We start from the raw sequence: 25,908 nt of genomic DNA, 5'->3' as shown, positions 1-25,908 counted from the left end.
GAAGCAATACTGTTTAATTTGAGGTAAATATCTTGCTTCTTGGATGAATTTTGTAAGTCTTCTTATATGTCATCATACATATTTTAGGACATGTATTGAATCGTTTATGACACGCTTTGTGTGTCGTTGGTAATATTCAATGACACTGCAGTGCTATGGTAAATGACGCTATACAAATGTCATGTTTACTATACCATGACGCTCATTCCTCTGTTTATGACACATATTCTGCATCTCAAATTGAAATAGATGACACGCGTTTTTAATTCAATGACGCTTGTTAGGTGTCTCTAAAAGCTATACATGACACTGTGCGTATGTCATGATTAGTATATCATGACGTTTATTCCTATGTTTATGACACTTATTTCGTGTCTTAAATGGTAATAGATGACACAAGTTCTTAATTCAATGACGCTTATTCCTATGTTTATGACACTTAGTTGTAATGTTTATTTTAAGTCGAATATTTATTTAAAGTTTGGACTTTGAAATGTTTATTTTAGGTGTGGAAGACTTGAACTTTGATGTTTATTTTAAGTTTGGACTTTTGGAAGATTTGAACTTTGATGTTTATTTAACTTTGGACCAAGGTATTAAATATCGATGATATCGGAAATATCGGCAGTCCAAAAACACGGAAATTTCGATGGAAATATCGGGATATTATCGATATCGATAAAAATTAAATAAAAACCATGGAAATTGTAAGAAAAACTTGAAAATTTTTATTGAAACTTTGCAAGATGTTTATTTAGTCAATTATCTATTAGTTTATCACAAAAAAATTGGAAAGAAATGCATTGCATGATAGATATAACTGATTTAAGTTGATTATATAGCGAGCTGGCAAACATTGTGAGTGTATAAAATATGTAATAATTAATGAAAGAAATTTAAACACACCATAATCATTTATATATAATGAATTAGTACAATATTTTACACTTTATACATTGCATGGTAAGATACATGAGTGACTTAGTAAGGTCTAAAATATCGATGATATCGGAAATATCGGTAGTAAAAAAAATATCGGTAGTCTAAAAACACGGAAATTTCGATGGAAATATCGGGATATTATGGATATTTTAGACCATGCTTTGGACTTTGGAAGACTTGATTGTAATTGAACTTTGAATGTTTATTTTCATTGTCTTTGATTCTATTGGAAATTTAGAATGCTTATTTTATCGATTATGTTGAAATGGGACTATGAATTTATTTATACTCCTCTGGAATATGTATTACATAATGGTTGGAATTTTGTTTTCTTAAGAATTCTTTTTGCTATTGGAAAAAAAAAAAAAAAAAAACCGAACCAAATACAAACCGAACCGAACATAAACTGACAAAAAATCAAACTAAAACGAACCGAACAGTAATTTCATTTCGGTTTCCGGTTTTGGCAAAAAACCTGTTGAGAATGAATCCCACATTGATGGGAGAAAAAACCTTGCAAAGGCTTATAAGAGGTTGGGCTACTCCCTATATTGCCAATTGGTTTTATGGTGGAGTCTCAACTTCTTCATGGTATCAGAGCAGGTTGTCACACGTGTGAAGTCAAACGGCCACACACGCTCCACGTTATCCCGTTGTATTGTCCACGTGTTAGGCTTGAATATTCGCCACACGTAAGGGGACGTGTTGAGAATGAATCCCACATTGATGAGAGGAAAAACCTTGCAAAGGCTTATAAGAGGTTGGACTACTTCCTATATTGCCAATTGGTTTTATGGTGGAACCGCAACTTCTTCAAAACCAAACCAAACGGAACCGAACCCACCGCTACCCACTGTATAGTTGATGGCTAATTATTAGGGTCTTGATCCTTTCTGACTGTATTGTACTGGTTTAGAAAATAAGACTACTATGGTAAACCAATAACCAAGTCTTATGTGTTAGATCGACTCGCCTAATCTTAATCTTCCTTCTTCTTTTTTTTAAATATTGACGATCCTTCATGATTGACTTAAAAATCAATATATGCCTGGAAGTGCATACATTCACATTTCACGAAGTGTCATATGCGCTCACTGCATTAACTAAAAAGAAGTTAATATTGAAAGGACTAAATAGTTTTTGGAAAAAAATAGAAAAAAGAAAAAAAGGACTAAATAGTTAATTGAAAATTATTTATAAAAAAAAATGTTGGATAACCTTCTTAGATCCAATTTCTGTATTTTAAAAATAATGAATGTACTACTTAGTTTCAAAAACAAAATTTTATATCCAAACAGCCAAACAGCCCATAAAATTCTTCTCTGTTTTGCCAACTGATGCATCAAAACTAAAATTAAAAATCTTTTAATGTTAGAGCAGAGCACAAAAAGATTAACATTTGATACATATATCACCCTCCTGTTCGTAATCAGTGCTTAATTAGTGCTGTAAATCGGCCCGATACAACTCGTTTTCAAGTCGAAATAGACTCAAATTTACATTGGAGGAGCTTGGCTTGCAACAGAAACAAACCAAGCTTTGAAGGATCTTGAATAATAATTATAAAGTATGTATGCATTCATGATATATATGCATTCATGAAATGTCGCCTACGTCCTTGTAACAATAAACTTAGAATCTATAAACAAAAAAGAAATTAAGTTTCACCCAATTCTCAACCTTAAATATATGAAATCCTAAGTGTCCAATAATGCTGTCACTTTTGTCATTGAGAAAACAGCTTACAACTGAGTATAATTTTCTGTATTAATGTGTTGTATGTATGGATAATTAGTAGCCTTTTATGAAGCTTACATTACACTTACACTAGCATTAACATAACCCAAGATATATGCTTGATCACCACCAGAACTCACCAGAAATCATCGAAATTGACATCATGGAACTGCTGAGTCGTGCCTTTTGCAATGTCGAATAAGTCATCCATATCTCCTCTTTCAATCCCAAACATATCAGTTTCCTTCTGCTCCTGTGTTGCTGGTGTTGGTGCCAGTGAAGGCAATTTCCTTTGTGGTGACAGTAGCACATCATTTGTTTGAAACTGCTTTCCAAGCCCAAAAATGTCATCATGGTTACCTTGCTCCTGTGCTGGTGGTGGTAGTGATGGCGGTGCCAGTAGAACCTGTGGTTGAAGTTGATTTTCACTGCCAAAAATGTTATTTCCTTGTTGCTCTTCTGGCGGAGGCAGAGGTGAAGGCATTTGCGATGGTGGTGAAAACAAAAGCCGTGGTTGAATAAGTTGCTGCTGATGCTCTTCTTGTTGTATATAATTATGCAGCAATATTGGGAAATCGAAGTTCATATAGCTTGCAACCTTTCCAAAGTGATTGCTTAGGGTTGGTTGCCCATTTTTGTAATTTGATGAAAAATGGTTTGATGCAAAAGTTGACTCGTTGCTTGATTGAGTACTAGGAAGACATACAAAAGTAGAACCAGGGGAAGGTCTAGTCATGTTACTACTTGGGTTCCGACAATGGCTTCTGATTTGTGGTTGATATGCTGTTGATGTGAAGGGTGATCGCTTCGGAAACTGATTTGAAGAACCTCCTGGAAAGTTTAATGGCGATGTAGGAAAACTTGATTCTGTAGTTTCTCTGGCCTTCCTCATCATGATTTCTTCTTGTTCCTGCTTCAAGGAGAGGCGATACTTCTGCGGAAAATAATGCTTAATCAAGGATTACAGAGCAAAGAATCTGTTGATGTTTCTTGTTATATGAATTTGCGAGGAAACAAACCTGCAAATGGCTTGAAATATTTTCCTTCCACAGGCCAGGGACATTCATGTGCTGAAGTATTTTCTTTGGATGAGCACCTAAGTCAAGAAATAAATTAGCTACCATAATTCTGAATGGCACCAAAGCAAGAATAAAATTCAGCACAAAAAATAATATCAAGAGTCTGCATACGTGGGTGCAACCATATTGGCTAGAGTGGATGTGCTCTTCCCTGTGAACCCAAGCTCGAATCCCCATCCCCGCAGTTTAGATTGCTTGTATAAAAAAAAATAAGAAGAGACTCTTACTATCAACTCCCAGCAACGTAACAGCTTGCACGAATTTCTTATGAAGCTCATTAGTCCAAACCATCTTTGGCTTCTTTTGGGTACAAGTTGAATCAGAATTATCTCCTCCCTTATCTTTGTTCATCCCTTCTGGATTTTTCCGTTTCAGTGATTTTCGACTGCTGATCTGCTTCTCTTTCTTCATAATCGATTCAATCTCCAAACCCTCATTTGATGTGTACTCCTGTTGGAACTCACCACTGCTGTCATCTGCAGTGAGATCTATCACTGCATCTCTATTGTTGTTGGTGGTGACTGCATCTCTATTGCTGATGAATGCAAATTGCCATAGGTTTTTTAGGCTGTCCATTGTGAGTGGTTTAACAATGTAATATACTGCCCCTTTGAACAGCCCACCTAGCATGGCATTCTCATCATCATCATCAGACATAACTGCATAAAAATTAAGAAAGTTAAAATACAAACAATTCAAAAATTAGAATGGAAAGTCCAGCAACATATGCTATCAGAGAGGCCTAACTCTATGGATAGAATGTTGACAAACCTGGCTTGTTACATGTAAGAAGTAATTTTCTTCTTTAATGACAATGTGACATCATTTCATTGGATCAACGTTATAGTCAAAACCGTTCATTCTCTTTAATTAACACCGCTAAATATCATCTACAGAAAAATTTCATTAGATTCGAAGATGAATAAACAAATATGGATGGCTGAACAGTCTCCAAATTCAATGAGATCTTTTACAGTTGATCATTAAATGATGATAAAGAGAATGAACAGCTCCTTTATGACATTTGTACGGTATAAGTAAATGAAAAGTAATAACAATAGTGTTGCAGACATTGGTTACAAAAATTGGCTAGGGCTAGTGTGTATGAAGCCTTACACCCAAGCTTGAATTTCCTTTTCTATAAATTAGAGTAGTGTAAAATATCGTCTTGCCAACAAAAGAAAACAATGGTGCCTTTGAGATTGAGGACTTACTAACAACTGGTAATTTGGAAACTGCCCTCATTCTTTCTAGGAGCTCATATTTGTCCATGTCCGGCAGGTGAACCTCAGTCAGAACAAGATGAAGCTCACTTTCCTTCTTCTGAGCAATGGATAATGCATCACAGGCTCTTTTTGCTGTCAAAACTGATAGGAATTAAGAGTAAATTATGTTAGAAACTATCAGGGAGAAAAATAATTTAAACATAATCATACCAAATTCAACCAAAAAAAGAGGAGAACTGTTTTGTTTTATGCTAGTTACCTTTATACCCCAACTTACAAAGCATTCTTGATAGTAAAGTAAGACATGCAGAATCACCGTCAACAGCCAAAACAGTGACAGCTTCAAGTACTGAACTACAATTCTTCATAGATTCGACTGGGACGGCCTTCTCATCATTCATGGCTTCGCACGATTGCTATAATCTTACAAAAGATTTTACGAGAAAAATAACCCGTAATTTATGCAGATATTTGAAATTCTTATACAGTACAAGTTTGGGCCTGAGTGTTGTAACTTACCTGAAAATAGTAGTGTTGTATGTTCTAACAATTTGTTACAGAAAATGTATGAGAAGTATTGTTAATTACAATTATGAGGAGATAAACATTTTGTTTCTTCAGCAAATCAGATAAGTTGGGTATAGATTTGAGCATCCATAGTTTTTCAAATATTCTGAACAAGTTGAAGTTGCTTGGGAGTCCAAATTTAAAAAGAGACTGTAACAATAATCATTAATTACTATAACGAAGTCAAAAGTAAAATTGGCATGATAATCATACTTAGGAACAACTGCCGGTTATACAAGAAGAAGAAGAAGGCGGTAAAGAGTAACTGAATAATTACATATATGTGTGTTTTATTCAGTTACCCTCCTATTACGGATTTGTTTTGACCAGAATGTCATGTACGTTTCAAATCTTTTTATGGCATGTTTACTTACTTGGAATGAGGGAAGAATGGAGAATGAGATGAACTACCTTCCAATTCATCATTTAATCTTATTCATGATTTTTCTGGTATTAATTTACGAATTGTAGCATGAAACCAACATACTTTAGATTCAGTATGCTTTAGTAAACGCATGTGGTTATCAACCGAAACAACTTCAATGTAAATTTCAAGTAAATGAAATAAACATATCATTAGCCACATAATTAAGAATTTCGGGGCAATGCAATTAGCTCCAACGTACAATCGTGATTCTATATGCGCTTCTCAAGAATTGGAAATTTTCAAGTAAATAAACATATGCCATTAGAAGCACAATTAAAAATTTCGGCGGAATGCAATGAGCTCGAACATGTAGCCGCGATTTTGTATGCGTTAGTAAAGGCACGAAGAGCCAAGAATGAAAACAATTTCAATATCTATTTGAAGTAAATAAACGTGCATTAACAGCATAATTAACAATTTTGGTGTAATGCAATGAGCTTAACGTCGGTACGGAAACCTAAATATTGACGGCGCACACAATAATATAATGGAAACCTGAAAATTGGCGGTGCACACAATATTTTAACGAAAACCCGAAAATCGAAACTCACACAATAATCTAGAGAAAAGGATGAAAAATAGGAAGCACAACAAGCTTAGTGATAGACATTGTCTAGTTAAAACTTAACATGTGTCCCAAACTCATGACCATGACTTGCCAACCAAAGGTGGTTCCTTAACCAGCTATGTTATTTGTTCCACATATCGCATCAAATAAAAGAGCTACTTGCAACATGTCTTCCATAGCAAACTACAAGTTGTTTGAGATTTGATTTCACTAGATGTCGATTGGAACTTGGAATTTACATCAATGTAGTTCGATGATGAATCCATCATACTTGAGGTAGTATTACAGCAAAACAAAAAGAGGTAGCTTTAAAAAATTCAAAAGAAACCAGAAATCTTGCTTCGCTCACTTAATGAAGATGCAAAAACCCTATACCCTATGTTAACCTAAACCCTAAATTATTACAAAAATACACATTGCAAGCTCATGAGGGGTAGTACTCACTTAACTGTATATCTTTAAATAATATTCCTAAATAGCTGCAGCAAGGGCCTCAGATCTGAAAATGCCTTAGTCAAACAAAGACGACGTCTCACGGACTTGGGGAGATTTGAACTCGACGGTTTTCTCTTTTCTTTGCTAGTTTCAGCTTGTTGACTTTTAGCCAATTCACAAACACCACATTTAAAGCTAGTAACATCATTCTTAAGAAAGAGGCTAGGAAACAACCTTCGTAAATAACCGAAAGAAGCATGTCCAAGTCTACGATGCCACAACCAAACCTCCGAAGCTTTGTTCTGCTCCCCCTGAGGTCCTCCCACAGTAAGAGCTTGAGTCAACATCTGGGTACTGCTCGGTGTTAGCTCCAAGTAATAAAGCTTCCCCTTTCTAATACCATAAACAATTATCTTACAAGTCCAAATATCCTTAAAGACACAAAAGGAAGGCCAAAAAATCACAAGACAATGTAGGGCGACGGTTATTTGAGCGACAGATAATAAATTATAATCAAGAGAAGGAACAACAAGTGCACAATATCAAGACTAATGGTATCTAAAAGGGAGAGAGTTCCTTCCCTAACAATAGGGGCATGATTACCGTTGGCAACACTCACGACAGTTTTGGTGGATGGTTTTAGGGTTTGTACTTGTCTAGAATCACAAGTCATATGTTGAGTAGCACCAGAATCAATTATCCATGTATTATTCCTAACAGAAGCAAAAACCTTTAAAGCCTTACCATTCATACCTGCATTAGTAGAGGCAAACACTTCTTTAACTATATTTTCAGGATCTACATTCGCATCAGCAAACGCTGTACGCGTAGTCTTATTCTCATGTTCAATTCGGTCGGATCGATATGGAGCAGTATGACTCCAAACTGCCATTTCCAAGCAACTTCAATTAACACGGGCCAACAAGAAAGAAGCCCAACTAACCACAAACAACCAATTAATGGTAAAAAACCAAATCAATGATTTTGTGCCCGTGTGGGCCAAAAAACCCAAAAAACAATTGTTTTCTTTTTTTCTTTTTTGTCCTTTTTGCCGTTTTTCTTTCTTCTTTTCTTTTTTTTTTCTTTTTTTTTCTGATGAACAATTGCATACTTTAGCAAGGGGTGTCCACACACCCCTTGTTAATTTATGTCCATTGATCTTCTTCAATTCATCCAATCCGACGGTCGAAAACCAAAAAGGTGTGGGAGAAGTAAAAATGGGTGTGTGGATATCACACCCCTTTAGCAAAACAACTTTAATGCAAAGAACAAAATTGCAGAAGTTCAGTGAATGAAGAAATGAAAAAAAACAACAGTTGGCGAGTGTAGATCTGTAGCAGAGCGTGGGTGGCTATCGGGTCTGGGACTTTGAAGAAGCAACCACGATAGGCATATGGCGTGAGTTGCAAGGACGGATACGGTTCAGGTGCGGGGTGGCACGGTGGTACGATGGCAAGAATGTAGATGCGACTGTTGCAGCAATAACCTGCAAGTTTGTGGGCTATTCGATCTGGGGAAACCGGATGGCCCAGTGGGTTGTGGTAGGTGGATGCAAAGAATAGTGTGGTAGACTCAGGTCCAGCAACGACGGTGTCGCTCGCTGGTTGGACGGAGCGCTGCACAAATGGCTGCACAGCTGGTGGTTCTCGGTTCTCGGTCAGCAACAACGGCGTCGCTCGCTGGTTGGACGAGCGCTACACAACTAGTTGCGAGACTGATTCGTTTTTTTTTAATTTTTTAATTTTTAATTTTTTATAACCTAGACTCTAATACCAAGAAGAGAATGCATTTGTTTTGTAATGAATGTGACTCTATTCATCTCTCAAGGAGGGATTTATAAGATATTACAATCCTATCACTAAGGAAAGAAATAATTTACATAAAAACATAATAAACCAAGAATCCCAAGATTACAGGAATATATACACAAAAGTCAACACAGCTATCTGACTATCAGTATTCTGGGTTAAGTCTTCTCCCAGTTCTGTCTCATATTGTGTTTTGGCAAAATGGAAAATTTTTGTGATATTTAGCTAGACACCTTCTGATCCTGGTGTTTCTGGCTTTCCACCAGTCGTTTTTCTTCTTTTCAATTGTTTCAGTTCCTGCAAGTTTTAGGCACACAGGCTTGTAAGATTTTGCTTAATTCATAACAGGACACCATGATCATTTAGTGCCCTTAAAAAAAGCCTGGTAAGAGAGTTGGAAAACTAAACCATACATAAGAAGAAGAAAAAAACAATAAAGGGGGAGAGAAATTAAACCTTCTCCTGCAAAAATCTGTCAACTTCCACCGGGAAAGCAGCATGGACGAGGTCCATATTTTCATCGGTCAACAAAAAGCAACACCCTCCACTAATTTCTCTCGTGGGAACATCAGACTCATCCAACGGACTAAGGGATTCATCAACCTCCATAACATCATCTTGTTGCTTATCTGAGTCCTCCGGAGGGATTAAGTAACTGACACAACTCAATGTAGGTGCAGCTATTTTCTACTTGACCACATAAAATTGGTGCCCATATCTTATCTTTAAGCGATCTATGGAATTGAACTCATACTGCCCATATAACAAACTTTTCACGGGATTTTTAGCCATTTCCCTAAAAATAGTTGAAAGCATAGGCAGCATCCTCTGGCGAATATAAGACGGTTCCCACCGCTGATGATAAGTCAAGAACTGAACCAGCATCTCAGTCTTTGGACTTTCCCATGATACTCTAGGACCATCATTTTCTGTGCAAAAAATTTAAATCATGATTGCACAGTGAAAATGGCAAGATACATTCACAAAACAACATATGCACGAGACAAACTCCTTTCTGAAAAACAAATGTTTTCTTGAGCCCTACTAGATCCATTCTATGTACAAGAAATTGTTCCATATTTGTGCCAGTTATAGGAAGAATGTCGAAACATACCATTGAAGTAACCATGGTTGTTGCGCAAATACATTTCAATTATCTCATCATTGGGGAAATTTGGCTCCAGTGCAATCTTGCTGAGAACTTTCAATCGCCAGTTCTCTCACTTCTTCTGCTCCTTTTCCTTACAATTTTAGTAAAACCTCATACCTGACGGATTGAGCAGGTGATGAAGTTGGGGATAGTATCGATATCGTTAGAGTGGGGCGGGCCCGGTGATCTAAAAATCCAACAGGATGGAATACACAGAACATTGCTAACTATTGTAACAAACACTATCTGAATTCGACTTATGATGGGCCCACTGTGTTGATATGATATAACATACTAGAAAGGGTGATACACTCATGGTGATGCCTAAGTACCAGAATGGGAAATCAACGTACCATATCACAGGAAGAGCAACTGCATTTGAACCCCTTTGACTTTTTCATGCAACCCTCACCAACTGCGTTGATACAGAATTCACGTGAAGACTTGAAATGAGTTCTTTTGCTGCCGGGATGCCCATAAAAAGAACAATGAGAAAATTTTGTCTTTAATGGGCTCTCATCCAATCTGGGTATTGTGGAGCTTAAAATAATTTAAAAAATTCTAGAGGCGACGCGTAGACTTTTATTCAAAAAAGACAAGATTGTCCTTAATAAATGAGTAGGCTTCTCAGGTGCTCCCACGCGCAGCTCACACCCCTGCAGGTCTCAGCAGCTGAATATGATTGTCCACAACTCACCTGCCCTTGGTAAGGAATTAAAGATAAGGATTAATTACCCAAATCCTATCTTTAATACATTCTTATTTGAAGATTGACTCCAATCAAGTAAGTAATCCTAATTTAAATAAATTAGGGATAATTACACCATTATCTCAAGATAATATTTCCTATTTAATATCTAGGGAATATTTAGAGAATATCTCTCCATTAAACACTATGGCCGGCCCTATCCATATAAATACCCCATATTCTACCAAATTTTCAAAGCTTTTGCAACCCTGAAAAAGCCCTAAACACTTTACTCTCTCAGAGAAACTAACATAGGCATCGGATATCCGTTGACCTAACCACCACCCCCCCACGTCGTGGGCGCGTGAGGCTTGGGTCTCTGATCAAAGGTGTTGATTGTTTTGCAGATGCATTTTCCCATTCCATGAATCAAGGAGGCACGATATTAACATTTAATTATGTTAATCAGTCAACCAGATCACACATCAGTGCACAAAATTTAATAATGGAATTCTACATAATTCCCTGCCTGGATTCCAAGTAGTAACTTGATAATTCTAATTTATATTCACAAGGTCTATTATGGGTAATTCCTATTCACTCAAATCCAGGGTTCTAGTCTAACTTATGGAAATGAGCAAGAGTAGGGATTCCGGACCACTTAACGGAATCCAAACCAGGATACGATTATGGACTACTCAACGAAATCTAAACTAAATTACGATCGCCTATCGAAATGTACCAAGTACAACTAATCATCATCACCTCTAAAATGCGTATGGTCCCTCATTGCAGATATACCAAGCAGAATCATAGACATAATCTCTTCGTGCAAGCAGTGATCACCAATCGCAGATATACCAAGCATGATAACCATTAATACATATGGTCCCTCATCACGAATATACCAAGCAGAACCATATGCATAAGCTAATAACATAGGCAGTGATCACCCATCGCGAATATACCAAGCATGATCACCCCTAATAGTCCCTTATCACAGATATACCAAGCAGGACTGTATTTTGTAGCTCTAGGTAGTGATCACTCATCGCGGATATACCAAGCAGGACCATAAGCATAGTCTAATTGTGCAGGAGGTGATCACCCATCGCGGATATACCAAGCAGGACCATAAGCATAGTCTAATCGTGCATGAGGTGATCACCCATCGCGGATATACCAAATATGATCACCCCTGAAGTACGTAAGGTCCCCCATCGCATATATACCAAGCAAGACCATCTAAGTACCACTGCTACCTGGTGCAATCAGTTCAACACACTATCTACCCATACCTCAACCCCTATGAGTTACAACATAGTTACCTACGCCATCAACTTCTCATGGCCACCAACAAATATGTCACACCAGCCTATAAGTTCTACATCATACTTCTAATAAGATTCTAGGCTCACATTGTCATAAAAATAGTCATACACATCATTCACAATTCTAAAAAGATAATTAAACCCACTTCACAACCATTATCAGTACACAAGCCAAATCATGTTTAATAAACATAGGTCTATGACTAAATATATAAAAATCACATTTCAATAGTAATCATATTTATAAAACCAATTCATATTCACAACGAATAGTAATATAAGAAATTAAGGTAATAACCCTATCACATATATTCAAGTCACTCTCTAAACAATGTGGGTCCACTAGACTTCACTTAGTCTCTGGTAGTACCAATTCTTGTATCTAGAACGTTTCGAGACATGTTGACCAAAAGTCAACTCTCGATCAACGGTAGAGTCCATAACTCTGCATAATTGGATCCGAAAGATCCAACCATCGGATTTTGGATCTGCACAACTTCCTAAGGTCCTCATTATACTCATAGAACATCATACTAAAGTCTCACCACAATCCGATGGTCGAATCTTCGCCAATCACAATTTCCGGTGGCGGTTAACGTTTTATTTTACAAACTTACAAATCCAATTCGGGAAGATCTGTACATCAGATTCCCAATCCGTAAGTTCATATGGCCCTCAAATATTACGTACTATAATGTATTAAATTTTGGTGACGATCTAACGGTCGGATCATCGATTTATTTGATGTCCAAGTGGCGGTCTCTATCAAAACTATAGTCATACGACGGGTTTTCGTCAATCAACTTCACATAAGGAATCAGGGTATCTAAATTAGTCTAGAAAGGGCAGGTGGGGTCTTAGCCCACGCAGCTGCACGTGGCAATCAGCCGCCCTGACTGGCCGGAAAATTTAACTATTTCAAAAAATTACCAAATTTTACAGGAAAGTAGATTTCAGTGAGTGGAGCAGGTTTCATACCTGTGGCCAAGTCCAATTTGACCGGAAAACACCTCAAATCGCCCATGAACCGCCGGAACCCTAGAATTGGGTGTGCTTCAATTCGACTTCCATGCGAGCTCCGACGCCTCTACCACAACTTGGGCTTTGTTCCTGGGGTTAAAGGGAGCCTATTGGTGGAGGTAATTGGTTGAGTTACCTTCACAATTGATGGATTGCCGCCACGAACCCCGTCGCACCCACTGTGCGGGTTTCACAATTTCAAGGGCAAATTCCATCAATTTTGGAGTGGAATGGGTAGAGGGAAGGTCATAGAGTGATTCTCAGGTAGTGGCTTGGCTTAATTCATCGGTATTTGGCTAGAGGAACCTATGGTTCGATTACTTTCGACCGGGTCGGGTCACATAAGCTGGGTGAGGATCCTTGATCTCGTGCTGCTCTCCCTCTCTCTCGTCCTTTCCTTTCTCTGATTCGTTCCCCTGTTTCCTTTTTCCTCCCCCGATTCATCCCACTTCCCTCATCTCTCTGGTTCCCCCTTCTTTTACTTTCCCTTGCTGCCATCAAGCAGCCTTTCCTACTCTCTCCAGTTCCCCCTTCTTTTCCTTTCCCTTGCTGCCATCAGGCAGCCTTTCCTCCATTTTATTTATTTTTTCTCTTCTTTAGCTACAGTTGGAAGCTCTAGTTATTTATTTATTTTTTTACAACATACACAATCGAGGGGCTTCTCAAAAAAACATACGTCATACATATAAATGCGTTGAAATTAATAATACGAAAATACGTACCTTTAAATAGTGAAATCCGGGGACGGGATTTCACAACCTTCTTATGATTTAAACAAGGAATTCAACCATAAATTGTCACATCATGTAATTTACAAAATATAATTCATGACTTCAAGTAGATGATCTCTCTAGCATCATCTTTTACGTATTAAGAATATGAGAAGTAAAAAATGAGAACGACATCAACTACTCTCTTAAGTCATCTCATTCCTGGTTTGAGTGTATTGGATTATTTTTTTGGGTACGTAGGGTATTGGATTAGGGGTTTGCTGTCCACACATCCCTTTTTGCTTCTCCCACACTTCTTGTTAATTTGTGTCATTTGACCTTCTTCAATTCATCTGATCTGACGGCTAAAAATTAGAAGGGTGTGTGAGAAGTTAAAAAGGATATATGCATAACACAGCCCATTGGATTATCGTCTTAAAGGCGAGACACACATTTTGTTTCTTATATGTTAGTAAACGTGAAAATGTCATGAATCGCCATGACTTTCTTTCTTCTAATTCTCCTTGGAAAGAAAGGGCTAGCTTTATATATAGCCCCACTCAACCGACCATTTCCCCCATCCCTTTGATGCTTGTTGCTTTATATACTGGCGTACTCACACAAGACTCTTGTTTATTCTATGATTTTAGTTTTGATGAACATGAATAAAAAAATTAAGATGATAAATCACAAAAAGAAAGGCATGGTCTTATGTAATGTATAAAAAAAATGCAGGATGGCATGGAATTAAGAATGTATATATTAAATATGGAAAGCAAAAGAGACATATAGGTGTGGCATAATTTAAAAATGTATGGATGAGGTTAACAAAATTATAAATAAGAAGAGAGGAATCATGAGGGGTTTTTAGGATATCTAGCTTCAACAAATTGTTAAATGTAGTAATTAACAGTAAATTGAAGAGAAATGCATTGATTAATTATATTTAAAGTATTTCTCTCACTTGTAAGTGAGATGTTTTAAATTTGATTTTCATAAACGAATGGTAAGTGCGACACTAATTATTATTCGTCCGACCCCAGTGTAAGATCCCACATCGCCCAAGGGTGTGGATCCTCTATGCCTTATATGTATATTCCCATCTCTACCTAGCACGAGGCATTTTGGAAACTCACTGGCTTCAGGTTCCATCGAAACTCCGAAGTTAAGCGAGTTCGGGCGAGAGCATTCCCCTGATGGTGACCTATTGGGAAGTTCTAGTGTGAGTTCCCAGAAACAAAACCTTGAGGGCGTGGTCAGGGCCCAAAGCGGACAATATCATGCTAGGGTGGAGTCTAGTCCGGGATGTGGTGGTGGCCTGGGTCGGGGATGTGACAATTTCGTATCAGAGCCAATCCTTGACCGGAAGTGTGTCAACGAGGACATCGGGCCCCTAAGAGGGGGTGGATTGTAAGATCCCACATCACCCAGGGGTGTGGATCTTCTATGCCTTATATATATATTCTCATCTCTACCTAGCACGAGGCCTTTTGGGAACTCACTGGCTTCAGGTTCCATCAGAACTCCGAAGTTAAGCGAGTTTGGGCGAGAGCATTCCCAGGATGGGTGACCTGCTGGGAAGTTCTCTTGTGAGTTCCCAGAAACAAAACCGTGAGGGCGTGGTCGGAGCCCAAAATGGATAATATCGTGCTAGGGTGGAGTCGAGCCTGGAATGTGATGGTGGCCCAGGCGGAGATGTGACACCAAAACTCTATACTATATATTATATTTGTTTGTACCATACTTGACCAATTCCGAAACTACTGAGCACCGGTCAACATTATACCATCAAGGACCCAGAAGAGTTTCCCTCCAACCAGGAGGCCAATCACAGCGCGACACGTGTCGACATCAGAAGCCAATCATAGCACGACACGTGTCAACATAAAAAACCAATCACAACACGACACATATCAATGTCGAAACAAAGCTAGAAACTCTCTTTTATAAAAAGAGATCATTCTCCCATAATATTTCCTAATGTCATTTGTACTAAATCATTCACTTGTTCTCACTAAAGGAGAGCTTGAACCTATGTACTTGTGTAAACCTTTCACAATTAATGAGAACTCCTCTATTCCGTGGACGTAGCCAATCTGGGTGAACCACGTACATCTTATGTTTGCTTCCCTATCTCTATCCATTTACATACTTATCCATACTAGTGACCGAAGCAATCTAGCGAAGGTCACAAACTTAACACTTTCTGTTGTACCAAGGTCCTCGCTGATTTTGTGCATCAACATTTGGCGCCGTCTGTGGGAACGACACTTATTCCCACTCTCTTCAGCTTTGCCAAGATGGTTTCCACCATTCGTACACTCTTTTTTGACCAGGCATCCCTCTCCAACATGGGGAGCGAAGGAAGCCACAACACACAGAATGACACCCCTCTTGCACCTAGTGCGAAGCAATGAAATAATGAAGAAAAGAGGGTTGCTCTTCAAGCTAAAGTCGATGAGCTAGAAGCTCAGAATAACAAAATAGCAATGAAGAATGAGGTCATCCAGGAGCAGTATGAGAAGCTCTTTGAGACGCTCCACCAAAATAGGCGTACTCAAACACGCGAGCTCGTTGCCCCTGTGGACATCAACCATCATCTGGGTGCCCCCCAACACAGAGGGTCACCTCCCTTCGACATGGGTATCCTTGATGAGCAGCGAGCTAATCATCAAAACATTGATCAACATGAGACTTCTCTTAACCCAAATGATTCGACTTGGAAGTGGAGGAAGACACCTCCTTGCAGAAGGCTTGGAAGGATCGAAAGCCGTTTATTGTGACTACCGAGACTTCTTAAAACAACATCGAGAGAATCCCCTCCACATATGCTCGAAGATCAATGATCCAAGGGTTTCTGAAAGACTCGGTCCCCTCCCACAACCCAGGCCAGCTGCCAATCTAGGGAAAGAACGACAAGTCCTAGAGGAACATGAAGGTACGGGGGACTCTGAGGTATTATGACAGACTCGCCCTAGAAGTCAGTATGGCGAGTCCAAGAAAAAACCACACGCCCTTGCTCAAACTTTCCTACTTCCAAGAGGCGATGGAGACTTACGAAAGAAAATTCTAGTGGTATATGACTCCACTCAGGACCCCATTGTCCTACAGCTCTTTGAGGAAGTAAACAAGTTGAAGGCCGAACGTCAGGCTGAGATACCTGATTGGAACTAACCCAGGCTTGGCCCTCTCACAAGAAGGATCCTCGACACCCCCTTCAAGCGAAGACAAAACAAAAGCTTAGTTTACAACTCTATATTGGAAAGGATGACCCAATTGAACACCTTAACCTCTTTGAGTCCACCATGGCATATCAGATGCACACCGACGAAGAGCGATGTCTTCTCTTCCCCTCCACCTTCTCTAGCGGAGCTCTAAACTGGTATTGCCGTCTTCCACCTGAGACAGTAGACTCATTTAAGGAATTAAGGAAACTGTTTGTCTCTCAACACATCTTCTAGACCGATCACTTACATTCTGCAGATGGCTTGTACACTATTCACCAGAAGCCGGACAAGTCACTACGAGAGTATGCCGGTCGCTTCAGCCATAAGTATTCTTGCCACGCTGAGGCAGATGATAAGACCGCCCTCAAGGCCTTCACGGCAGGCCTACGTGATTGTTTCTTCAAGTACATGATCAATGCCAACACTTGGAAGACTTACTCTGAGGTGATGGCACAGGCTTACAACCACGCATCCGCCGAAGCAAAGACATACCAAGGGAATCCCCATATGGTTAACCCTTATCAATAAATGGGAAGTGGAAGTCAAGTTCTACCAAGTGAGGAGATATTGGCCATTCAGACACCCATTGCATCATCTCCTGCCTCATTTAGCTACTTGCTAAGTCACCAAACGTATCTGTCTCTAGGTACTGAAGGAAATGCTATTATAAGAAGGCATACACATTACAAATGTTTTGACTCTCAACTGCTTGAGATCTTTTGTCACACAAGCCATTAGGCAAATATTTAAAGAAAAGGGAATTTAGACAACTTCTTCTAAGTCTTTTGCGTTCCTAGCACTGGAACACTTAGTCTACGCTGACCTACCCTTATACTCCAACTCAGAGCTTCAACATGCGTACTTTGACACAAAGTATGTGATACTAAGTGTTACAACCAACATGGTTCACATATCAAAAGCATGGATCCCTTCATGCATAGCAAAACATTCATAAGCATCACTCATATCAATGAACATAAACATTATATGTTCCAACACATTCATACATAAACATCATACATTCCAACACATTCATACATAAACATCATACATTCCAACACATTCATACATAAGCATCATACATTCCAACACATCCATACATAAGCCGACTGTGTTTCGAAAGGGTTCAACATACTTTGTGTCTTCGACACTTGCTACAATGTGCATCGACACCTTGCCCTTATTCTCACCAACCAGGTGATGAAATGTGAAGAAGGAACTCATCTTCATGCTACCAACCAGGTGATGAAATGTACAACTCGTACTCTCCTTCATGCCACCAACCAGGTGATGAAATGTACAACCCGTACTCTAATATCATTTGGCAACTTGCCACTCATGCTACCAACCAGGTGAAGAAGAAACTCATTTTCATGCCACTAACCAGGTGATGAAATGTACAACCTGTACTCTCCTTTATGCCACCAACCATGTGATGAAATGTACAACCCGTACTCTAATATCATTTGGCAACTTGCCACTCATGCCACTAACCAAGTGAAGAAGGAACTCATCTTCATGCCACCAACCAAGTGAAGAAAGAACTCATCTTCATGCCACCAACCAGGTGATGAAATGTACAACCAGTACTCTAATATCATTTGGCAACTTGCCACTCATGCCACCAACCAAGTGAAGAAGGAACTCATCTTCATGCCACTAACCAGGTGATGAAATGTACAACCCGTACTTTCCTTCATGCCACCAACCAGGTGATGAAATGTATAACCCGTAATCTAATATCATTTGGCAACTTGTCATTCATGCCACCAACCAGGTGAAGAAGGAACTCATCCTCGTACCACCAACCAGGTGATGAAATGTGATGAAATGTGATGAAAGGTGATGAAGGAACTCACCTTCGTACCACCAACCAAGTGATGAAAGCAACTCACTATTCATTCCACCTACCAAAAGACGAGTGGTACAACTTGTACATGTGAACTCCTAGCATTAACAAGTAATAAAAAACCCTCAAGCTTGACAACTCAACTAGAGGAGCACTTATGCCCAACAAGAGTTATAGTCACCAACAAAGTCTTATTGCTAGCCAACAACAACGTCAGTGCATGGCATACGAAGATTAAGCTATTCAGCCCTCTTGCATCTGCTTCAGACATTTCCCCTCTGTAACAATGCAAACATTATAACTCGTAGAAAGCTTCACACTCTTGATCAAGACAGTGTGAAGCAAAACCAATTTATGATGCCAACAAGAGCTTCATCAAATGAGTTCAACCACAATTCTCAAAAGCTTCACACACTCTTGATCAAGACAGTGTGAAGCAAAACCAATTTATGGTGCCAACAAGAGCTTCATCAATGGAGGGCAACCACAATTCTTAAAAGCTTCACACACTCTTGATTAAGACGGTGTGAACCAAAACCAATTTATGGTGCCAACAAGAGCTTCATCAATGGATAGCAACCACAATTCTCAAAAGCTTCACACACTCTTGATCAATACAGTGTGAAGCAAAACCAATTTATGGTGCCAACAAAAGCTTCATCAAATGAGTTCAACCACAATTCTCAAAAGCTTCACACACTCTTGATCAAGACAGTGTGAAGCAAAACCAATTTATGGTACCAACAAAAGCTTCATCAATTGAGGGCAACCACAATTCTCAAAAGCTTCACACACTCTTGATCAAGACAGTGTGAAGCAAAACCAATTTATGGTGCCAACAAAAGCTTCATCAATGAAGGGCAACTACAATTCTCAAACCTTCGAGGCAAATTCAAGACTGTTCGAAGCAAATTCAATTTATATGGTTCATCCAAACCTTCGACTACTATAAGGTGTGCCTTGCATCAAAATCTCTTGCTCAACAGTGTGGAAGCAAAATTTGTATATGTTGTCTCTCCCACATTTTCAAATTTCTAGTTTCCCAAAAAAAAAAAATTTTTTAAATTGGGAAATTCAACAAAGCTTCATCAATGGAGGACAACTACAAATTCTCAAAAGCTTCACACTATCTTGATCAAGATAGTGTGAAGCAAAATCAATTCATGGTACTTAACAAAAGCTTCAACTTCAAAGCTTCACCTACAAAGCTTCAACTCCAAAGCTTCACCTACAAAAGTTTCACCCACAATAGCTTCACCTACAAAAGCTTCACCCATAAAAGCTTCACCAACAAAAACTTCACTCACCACAAAAGCTTCACCCATAAAAGCTTCACCCATAAAAGCTTCACCCACAAAAGCTTCCCCCACCACAAAAGCTTCACCCATAAAAGCTTCACCAACAAAAAGCTTCACCCACCACAAAAGTTTCACCCACAAAAGCTTCACCTACAAAAGCTTCACACTATCTTGATCAAGATAGTGTGATGCAAAATCAATTCATGGTATCCAACAAAGCTTCAACCTCAAAGCTTCACCTACAAAGCTTCAACACCAAAGCTTCATCTACAAAGCTTTAAAATATATATATAATTTTGTTTTTCGGAAATTCGAAAATTAAAAAATTCAGAAATTCGAAAATTCGAAAATTCAGGAAATTCGGAAATTCAAAAATTCAAAAAATCAAAAATTCGAAAATTCAAAAAAATCGAAAAAAAAAATTTGCCTAGGCCTCCTCTTCTTTGAGCCTAACAACTTTCATAACAAATATATATGAAGAAGGAGTTTTGGGCTACCACTTAAAAAGGAAATGCCTCATTCATCAACTCCCTCGACCAGAGACTTGGGGGACTCCTACCATATGCTACTGCACCTTGATACTCAGAAGTCTCACGACCACTCAGTGACTTGGATTTTTCAAGTCTCTAAACGAGAAGTTTTCCTCACTCGGGAAATTAAATGAGCACTACCTCAACCTACATGCTTCACTCACAAAGCTTCAACATACAAGTTTTAACAAAAGGAAAAATTCAAAGAACTTAGCGAAGAAGGCCTTGGTGTATTTAACACAATACGTTGAAATGAAGCAAAGCTTGTTTATTGATATCTCTGATAAGTTACAAATATGTACATATACATGAATCAAAATAAACAAACAAGAGGGAGCCTTCACAAAGGTTGCTCAGGAGAAGTCTCAGCAATCGGCAAAGCCCCAGAAAGAGGAGGCACCAAAGGGTGATTTTTCGGAGCCTCAGTACTAGGCAGAACCCCAGAAGGAGGAGGCATCAAAGGATGATCATTTGGAGCTTCAATACGCGGTACAACCCCAGAAGACGAATGCAATAAATGCCTTGGAACAAACCCACAAACCTCTGATGATGAAGTAAAATCTGACCATTAGATTCCTGCAGCTGGTCGAGTTTCCTCTTCATGTTTGTAGCATAGTCATGTGTGAGCCTGTGCAATTGTTTATTCTCATGCTTGAGCCCTCTGATCTTATGTTTGAGACTTATCACTTCAGCCGCCAATGATTCAACTTGGCGGGTTCGAGCAAATAGGCGTTGGGCCATATTAGACACAGAACCTGCACACTGAACACTGAAAGCCAGAAAATCCTTAACAGTCAATTCATCATACCGTTTGGAAACTAGCTTGTTATCTTTGGGAGTGAGAAGGTTCCTGGCCACCACCGCAGCGGTCATATCATTCTTCATCACAGAGTCCCCAATGATAAGAGGACCAGTAGGGGATAAAATGGATGGGCGCCATATGTTGTCTTGAGAAGGCATGGATGCCTCTTCACCAAAGTTCAAGTCAAAACGATGGTCGGATGGGCCAAACATTCTCAGAAATGATGAAGGACAAATAAGGTGCAATAAATCTCTAAAGTAAGGGGAAAATTCCTACAAGCAATAACTCTCTAAATGTACTTCTTGCACACAATTGGTGCCCTTATAAAAGAAAGGCCAACAGGGTCGTTGGTTCAAAAATCGAAGAGGCACCACTCTCCGGATTCCGAAGAGGCACCACTTTCCACACGCAACATCAGCTCCTCGGGTACCACAGATAACTTTACCAAAGATCTCTGACAAAGTTTAGACACATAAATTTTGAAGGTCCAGCTACCCTACTATTACCCACAAGGGTAAAGGAACAGCACCACTGCTTGATAACTAGAAAGTCCCAATGTCTGTCAACCTCCATGCTCCGTGGCAAGGCAGACTGGCAAAAATGCCCAACCTTTACTCACATTCGAGAAAACACTCCCAACAAGATTGCTTGCTCAAAAATCGAAGAGGCACATCTCTCCGAATCTCAAAAGCCAGACTCCTAACAGGATTACATGCTAAAAAATCGAAGAGGCACCGCCCTCCGAATCTCGAGAGCCAGACTCCCAACAGGATTACTTTTTCAAAAATCGAAGAGACACTGCTCTCCGAATCTCGAGAGCCAGACTCCCAACATGATTACTTTCTAAAAAATCGAAGAGACAATGCTCTCCGAATCTCAAGAGTCAGACTCACAACAAGATTGCTTTCTTAAAAAATTGAAGAGGCACCGCTCTCCAAATCTCGAGAGCTAGACTCCCAACAGTAGTACGTGCTCAAAAATCAAAGAGGCACCGCCCTCTAAATCTCGAGAGCCAAACTCCCAACAGGATTACTTTCTCAAAAATCGATGAGACACTGCTCTCCGAATCTCGAGAGTCAGACTCCCAACAGGATTGCTTTCTCAAAAATCGAAGGGGCACCGTTCTCTGAATCTCGATAGCCAGATCCCTGACAAGATTGCTTGTTCGAAAACCGAAGAGGCACCGCTCTCGGAACTTCGAGAGCCAAATTTCCTTGGATAAAGCTTGACTGCAATCTTGACACGCAACATCAGCTTTCCAGATACCGTAGACCACTTTTTCAAAATGTTCTGACAAAGTTAAAACACGTGAAGTTTACAGCTCCTACTACATTGCTATGACCAAGAAGGGTAAAGGAATAGCACTACTACTTGTTGTTAGGGAAACTCATATATATGTCGACCTCCATCCTTCACAGTCAGGCAGACCTGCAAATAAAAAAAATGCTCAACTTTTCTTCACATCCGAGAAGGCACTCTCAACAGAGTCTCTCGAAATACTCCGCTTCTTTTCATCCAGATAATACCTTTGAAACAAGCCACACCAGAGCAAGAGTATTTCATATCATCAGGGTTAAAAGCAAGAGTATCCCATATCATGATTTTCCCTGTCTTTTCCTTTGGCCTTGTTCTTACCTGCAAGACAAGGACAAAGAAAGCAATCAGTTAGCACTTGGAATTAAGCTTCCAGTCAAGAACTGACTGCCTGGAACCCCTTGCCTGATTACTTACCTACCATTACTCTCGAGTACTCATCTTCAACATCTTGTGCTTCCAGAGAAGATACCACATTTGCCTGAGGAACAGATAGGGCAAGTGAGAAGGATACAAGGAAGCATATGGAGACAAGTGTAACAGAACGCGTGCCGATACATCCACTACTTTGTCAACAACAAAAGTATTTCATATCATCAGGGTTGAACATACTCTAGATTTGATAGACTTGTTTTGACCCTCAAATTCTTAAGTCGGCCTTATACTCTGGAGGAAACCAGAAAACCCTCCAGCCTAGTTCAAGAATAAGCCTGTGGAAAGTTACTTCTTCAAAAGCAAAAGTATCTCATATCTTCTCTTCTCCATTTGCTTCTCCTTATCCTTGTTGTTGTTTATGACACAAGGAGAAGGAGAACAATCAACCGGAAGCAGAAGTCGAACCTTCAATCCAGGTTACTTGCTTGGAAGTCTGATTACTTACCTTGTCTGTTACCTCCTTCGGCAAATCTCCTAGCTCGGCGACTTGGGGGACTCCTACTATAGGGTTTGTATCGCACTTAACCAAGCCCGAAACTACAAGTAAGCTTCAAGTGAAATTGATACATTACCTTATGCATCTTCATCGGTTAAAGATACCACCCCTGGATGGACGAAAAGTACTTCTAGAGAAGATGCCATATCTACCTATGAGACAGATAAGGCAAGTGAAAATGATACCACACTTCAGTACGTAGAAGTTTCGTGATTACTCAGCGGCTTAGATCTTGCAAGTCTCTAACCGAGGAGCTTCCTTCACTTGGGAACTTAGGGGAGCACTGTTTGTACCATACTTGACCAATCTCGAAACTACTGAGCACCGGTCAACGTTATACCGTCAAGGACCCAGAAGAGTTTCCCTCCAACCAAGAGGCCAATCACAGCGTGACACGTGTCGACATCAGAAGCCAATCATAGCGCGACACGTGTCAATGTCAAAAGCCAATCACAACACGACACGTGTCAATGTCGAAACAAAGCTAGAAACTCTCTTCTATAAAAGGAGATCATTCCCCCACAATATTTCCTAATGTCATTTGTACTAAATCATTCACTTGTACTCACTAAAGGAGAGCTTGAACCTATGTACTTGTGTAAACCTTTCACAATTAATGATACCTCCTCTACTCCGTGGACGTAGCCAATCTGGGTGAACCACATACATCTTGTGTTTGCTTCCCTGTCTCTATCCATTTACATAATTATCCATACTAGTGACCGGAGCAATCTAGCGAAGGTCACAAACTTAACACTTTCTATTGTACCAAAGTCCTCGCTAATTTTGTGCATCAACAATATTAAAGATAAATGTCCTATCATTTTGCTCTGCTCCTCATTAATAAAAACATAACAACAACAAAAACACAAACAGAGTGGAAAATAATGTTTTTAAAATATTAACAATTGTCACTCAGTACTACGGTCTGGTTCTCTTCACTTAGAAGTGAGAAATCTTAGGTTCGAATCTCATGAATGACGAATTCAATACCAAATTAAGCTGCCCATTGTGTGGCTTAGCTGAACTTCCCCTCCTTCTAGTATTAAAATATCGATGTACTAAAAGAATAATATCAACAACAATTACCTATATATCATTTGCGGACAAGTTTTGCATACTCTGAAGCCATAGTGATAATCTTAACAAACTCACCGAAAAAAAAAAGCAAGGATGCAAGCTTTGGTATTGTAATAGATATTAGACACGAACACAAATTCATGACTCATGAGTGGCGATGCATTGGAAAATGACAAAGTCATGAGTTAAACTGAATTAACTGTCGACATAAGTAATGGACATTTTAACAAATAAAAAAAAAAGATACAAATGGATAACATATAATTCTATGCAGTTATTACATCCCAATTATTTTAGTGTATTCATACATTAACAATTCAATATCGGTTTGCTTTATTAAGAGCAGTGGGTAACACGTCTCATATATGTTTTTATTTTATTTCCGTAAATGAGAATGGATGTATCGAACAAAATTTCATTCTCATTGCTTGAGAATCTCAAGAGGAATGATATTCATTAATGGATGAAATACGTAAAAATTGATGAGAATTAGGTGCATACAAAGGGTCTCGATAAAAACATTGCTAGGGAATTCAACCCGGTCAAAGAGAAAAAGAGTGTCCCACAATTCAGAAGGTTCTTCGAACCAAAAAATAGTATTATCACAATTCAGACTCATTTGTGCTAACCCGTGACCGACTTTATTTGTCTACGTCCACTGAATTCAATTCTTCATTGCTGCAAAGACTTTATCATCTTTCTGGTGTCGTGTAATATATTTCCAGACGGTGAAAAATCATCCTGACCACCATGTTTGAGGGCTGCCATGACAAACAGTGTATCACCCACAAAACCGTGGCTTGTAGTTGTTTCTGTCTAACCAAAAACGCTGCATTCCTTTGCTGCCATAGTCTCGGCCAGCACTGGGGAGGAAATGGCATCATGCACGATTCGTCCGTGGTGATTTTCTTTTTTCTTAAATTACCTGAGTTGGTAGTGTGTTCCAGCAAATCCATCAAACACAAATCTTCACCTTATCCGATACTCGAGCCCTCCACAAAACTTTCAATAAGAATTTAACCTCACTACTTAAGCTAATTGTTTTGGTCGCATGATATCTCATCATTCTGAAAGGTTGTCATTTGTGATCCCTCTATGGCCCTTTCTGTTTGGTGTAACTCAAGATTGTCGTTGCTCAGTTATAGGTAATTTCATTATGGATAATGCTTGTGTTTCTTTTATGGGAACG

At 39.2% G+C, this 25,908-nt stretch overlaps 1 protein-coding gene and 1 pseudogene across 1 annotated transcript; both read right to left on the bottom strand.

Annotated features, from left to right (window-relative positions):
• Positions 1 to 2,815: 2,815 nt before the first annotated feature.
• LOC126611243 (two-component response regulator ORR26-like) lies at positions 2,816 to 5,385 on the bottom strand. Its single transcript, XM_050279483.1, has 5 exons — positions 5,244 to 5,385; positions 4,973 to 5,125; positions 3,986 to 4,417; positions 3,699 to 3,775; positions 2,816 to 3,613 (listed from the first exon to the last, which is right to left on the bottom strand). Exons 1-5 carry the CDS (start codon positions 5,383 to 5,385, stop codon positions 2,816 to 2,818), a joined length of 1,602 nt encoding a protein of 533 aa, XP_050135440.1.
• Positions 5,386 to 7,004: 1,619 nt separating this feature from the next.
• LOC126611156 (flap endonuclease GEN-like 1) lies at positions 7,005 to 10,865 on the bottom strand (annotated as a pseudogene).
• Between the last annotated feature and the right edge of the window lie 15,043 nt (positions 10,866 to 25,908).

The sequence above is a fragment of the Malus sylvestris genome, chromosome 1 (assembly GCF_916048215.2).
Source record: "Malus sylvestris chromosome 1, drMalSylv7.2, whole genome shotgun sequence".
In the NCBI taxonomy this organism is placed as follows: Eukaryota; Viridiplantae; Streptophyta; class Magnoliopsida; order Rosales; family Rosaceae; genus Malus; species Malus sylvestris.
This window is presented reverse-complemented; position numbering and strand designations above follow the sequence as displayed.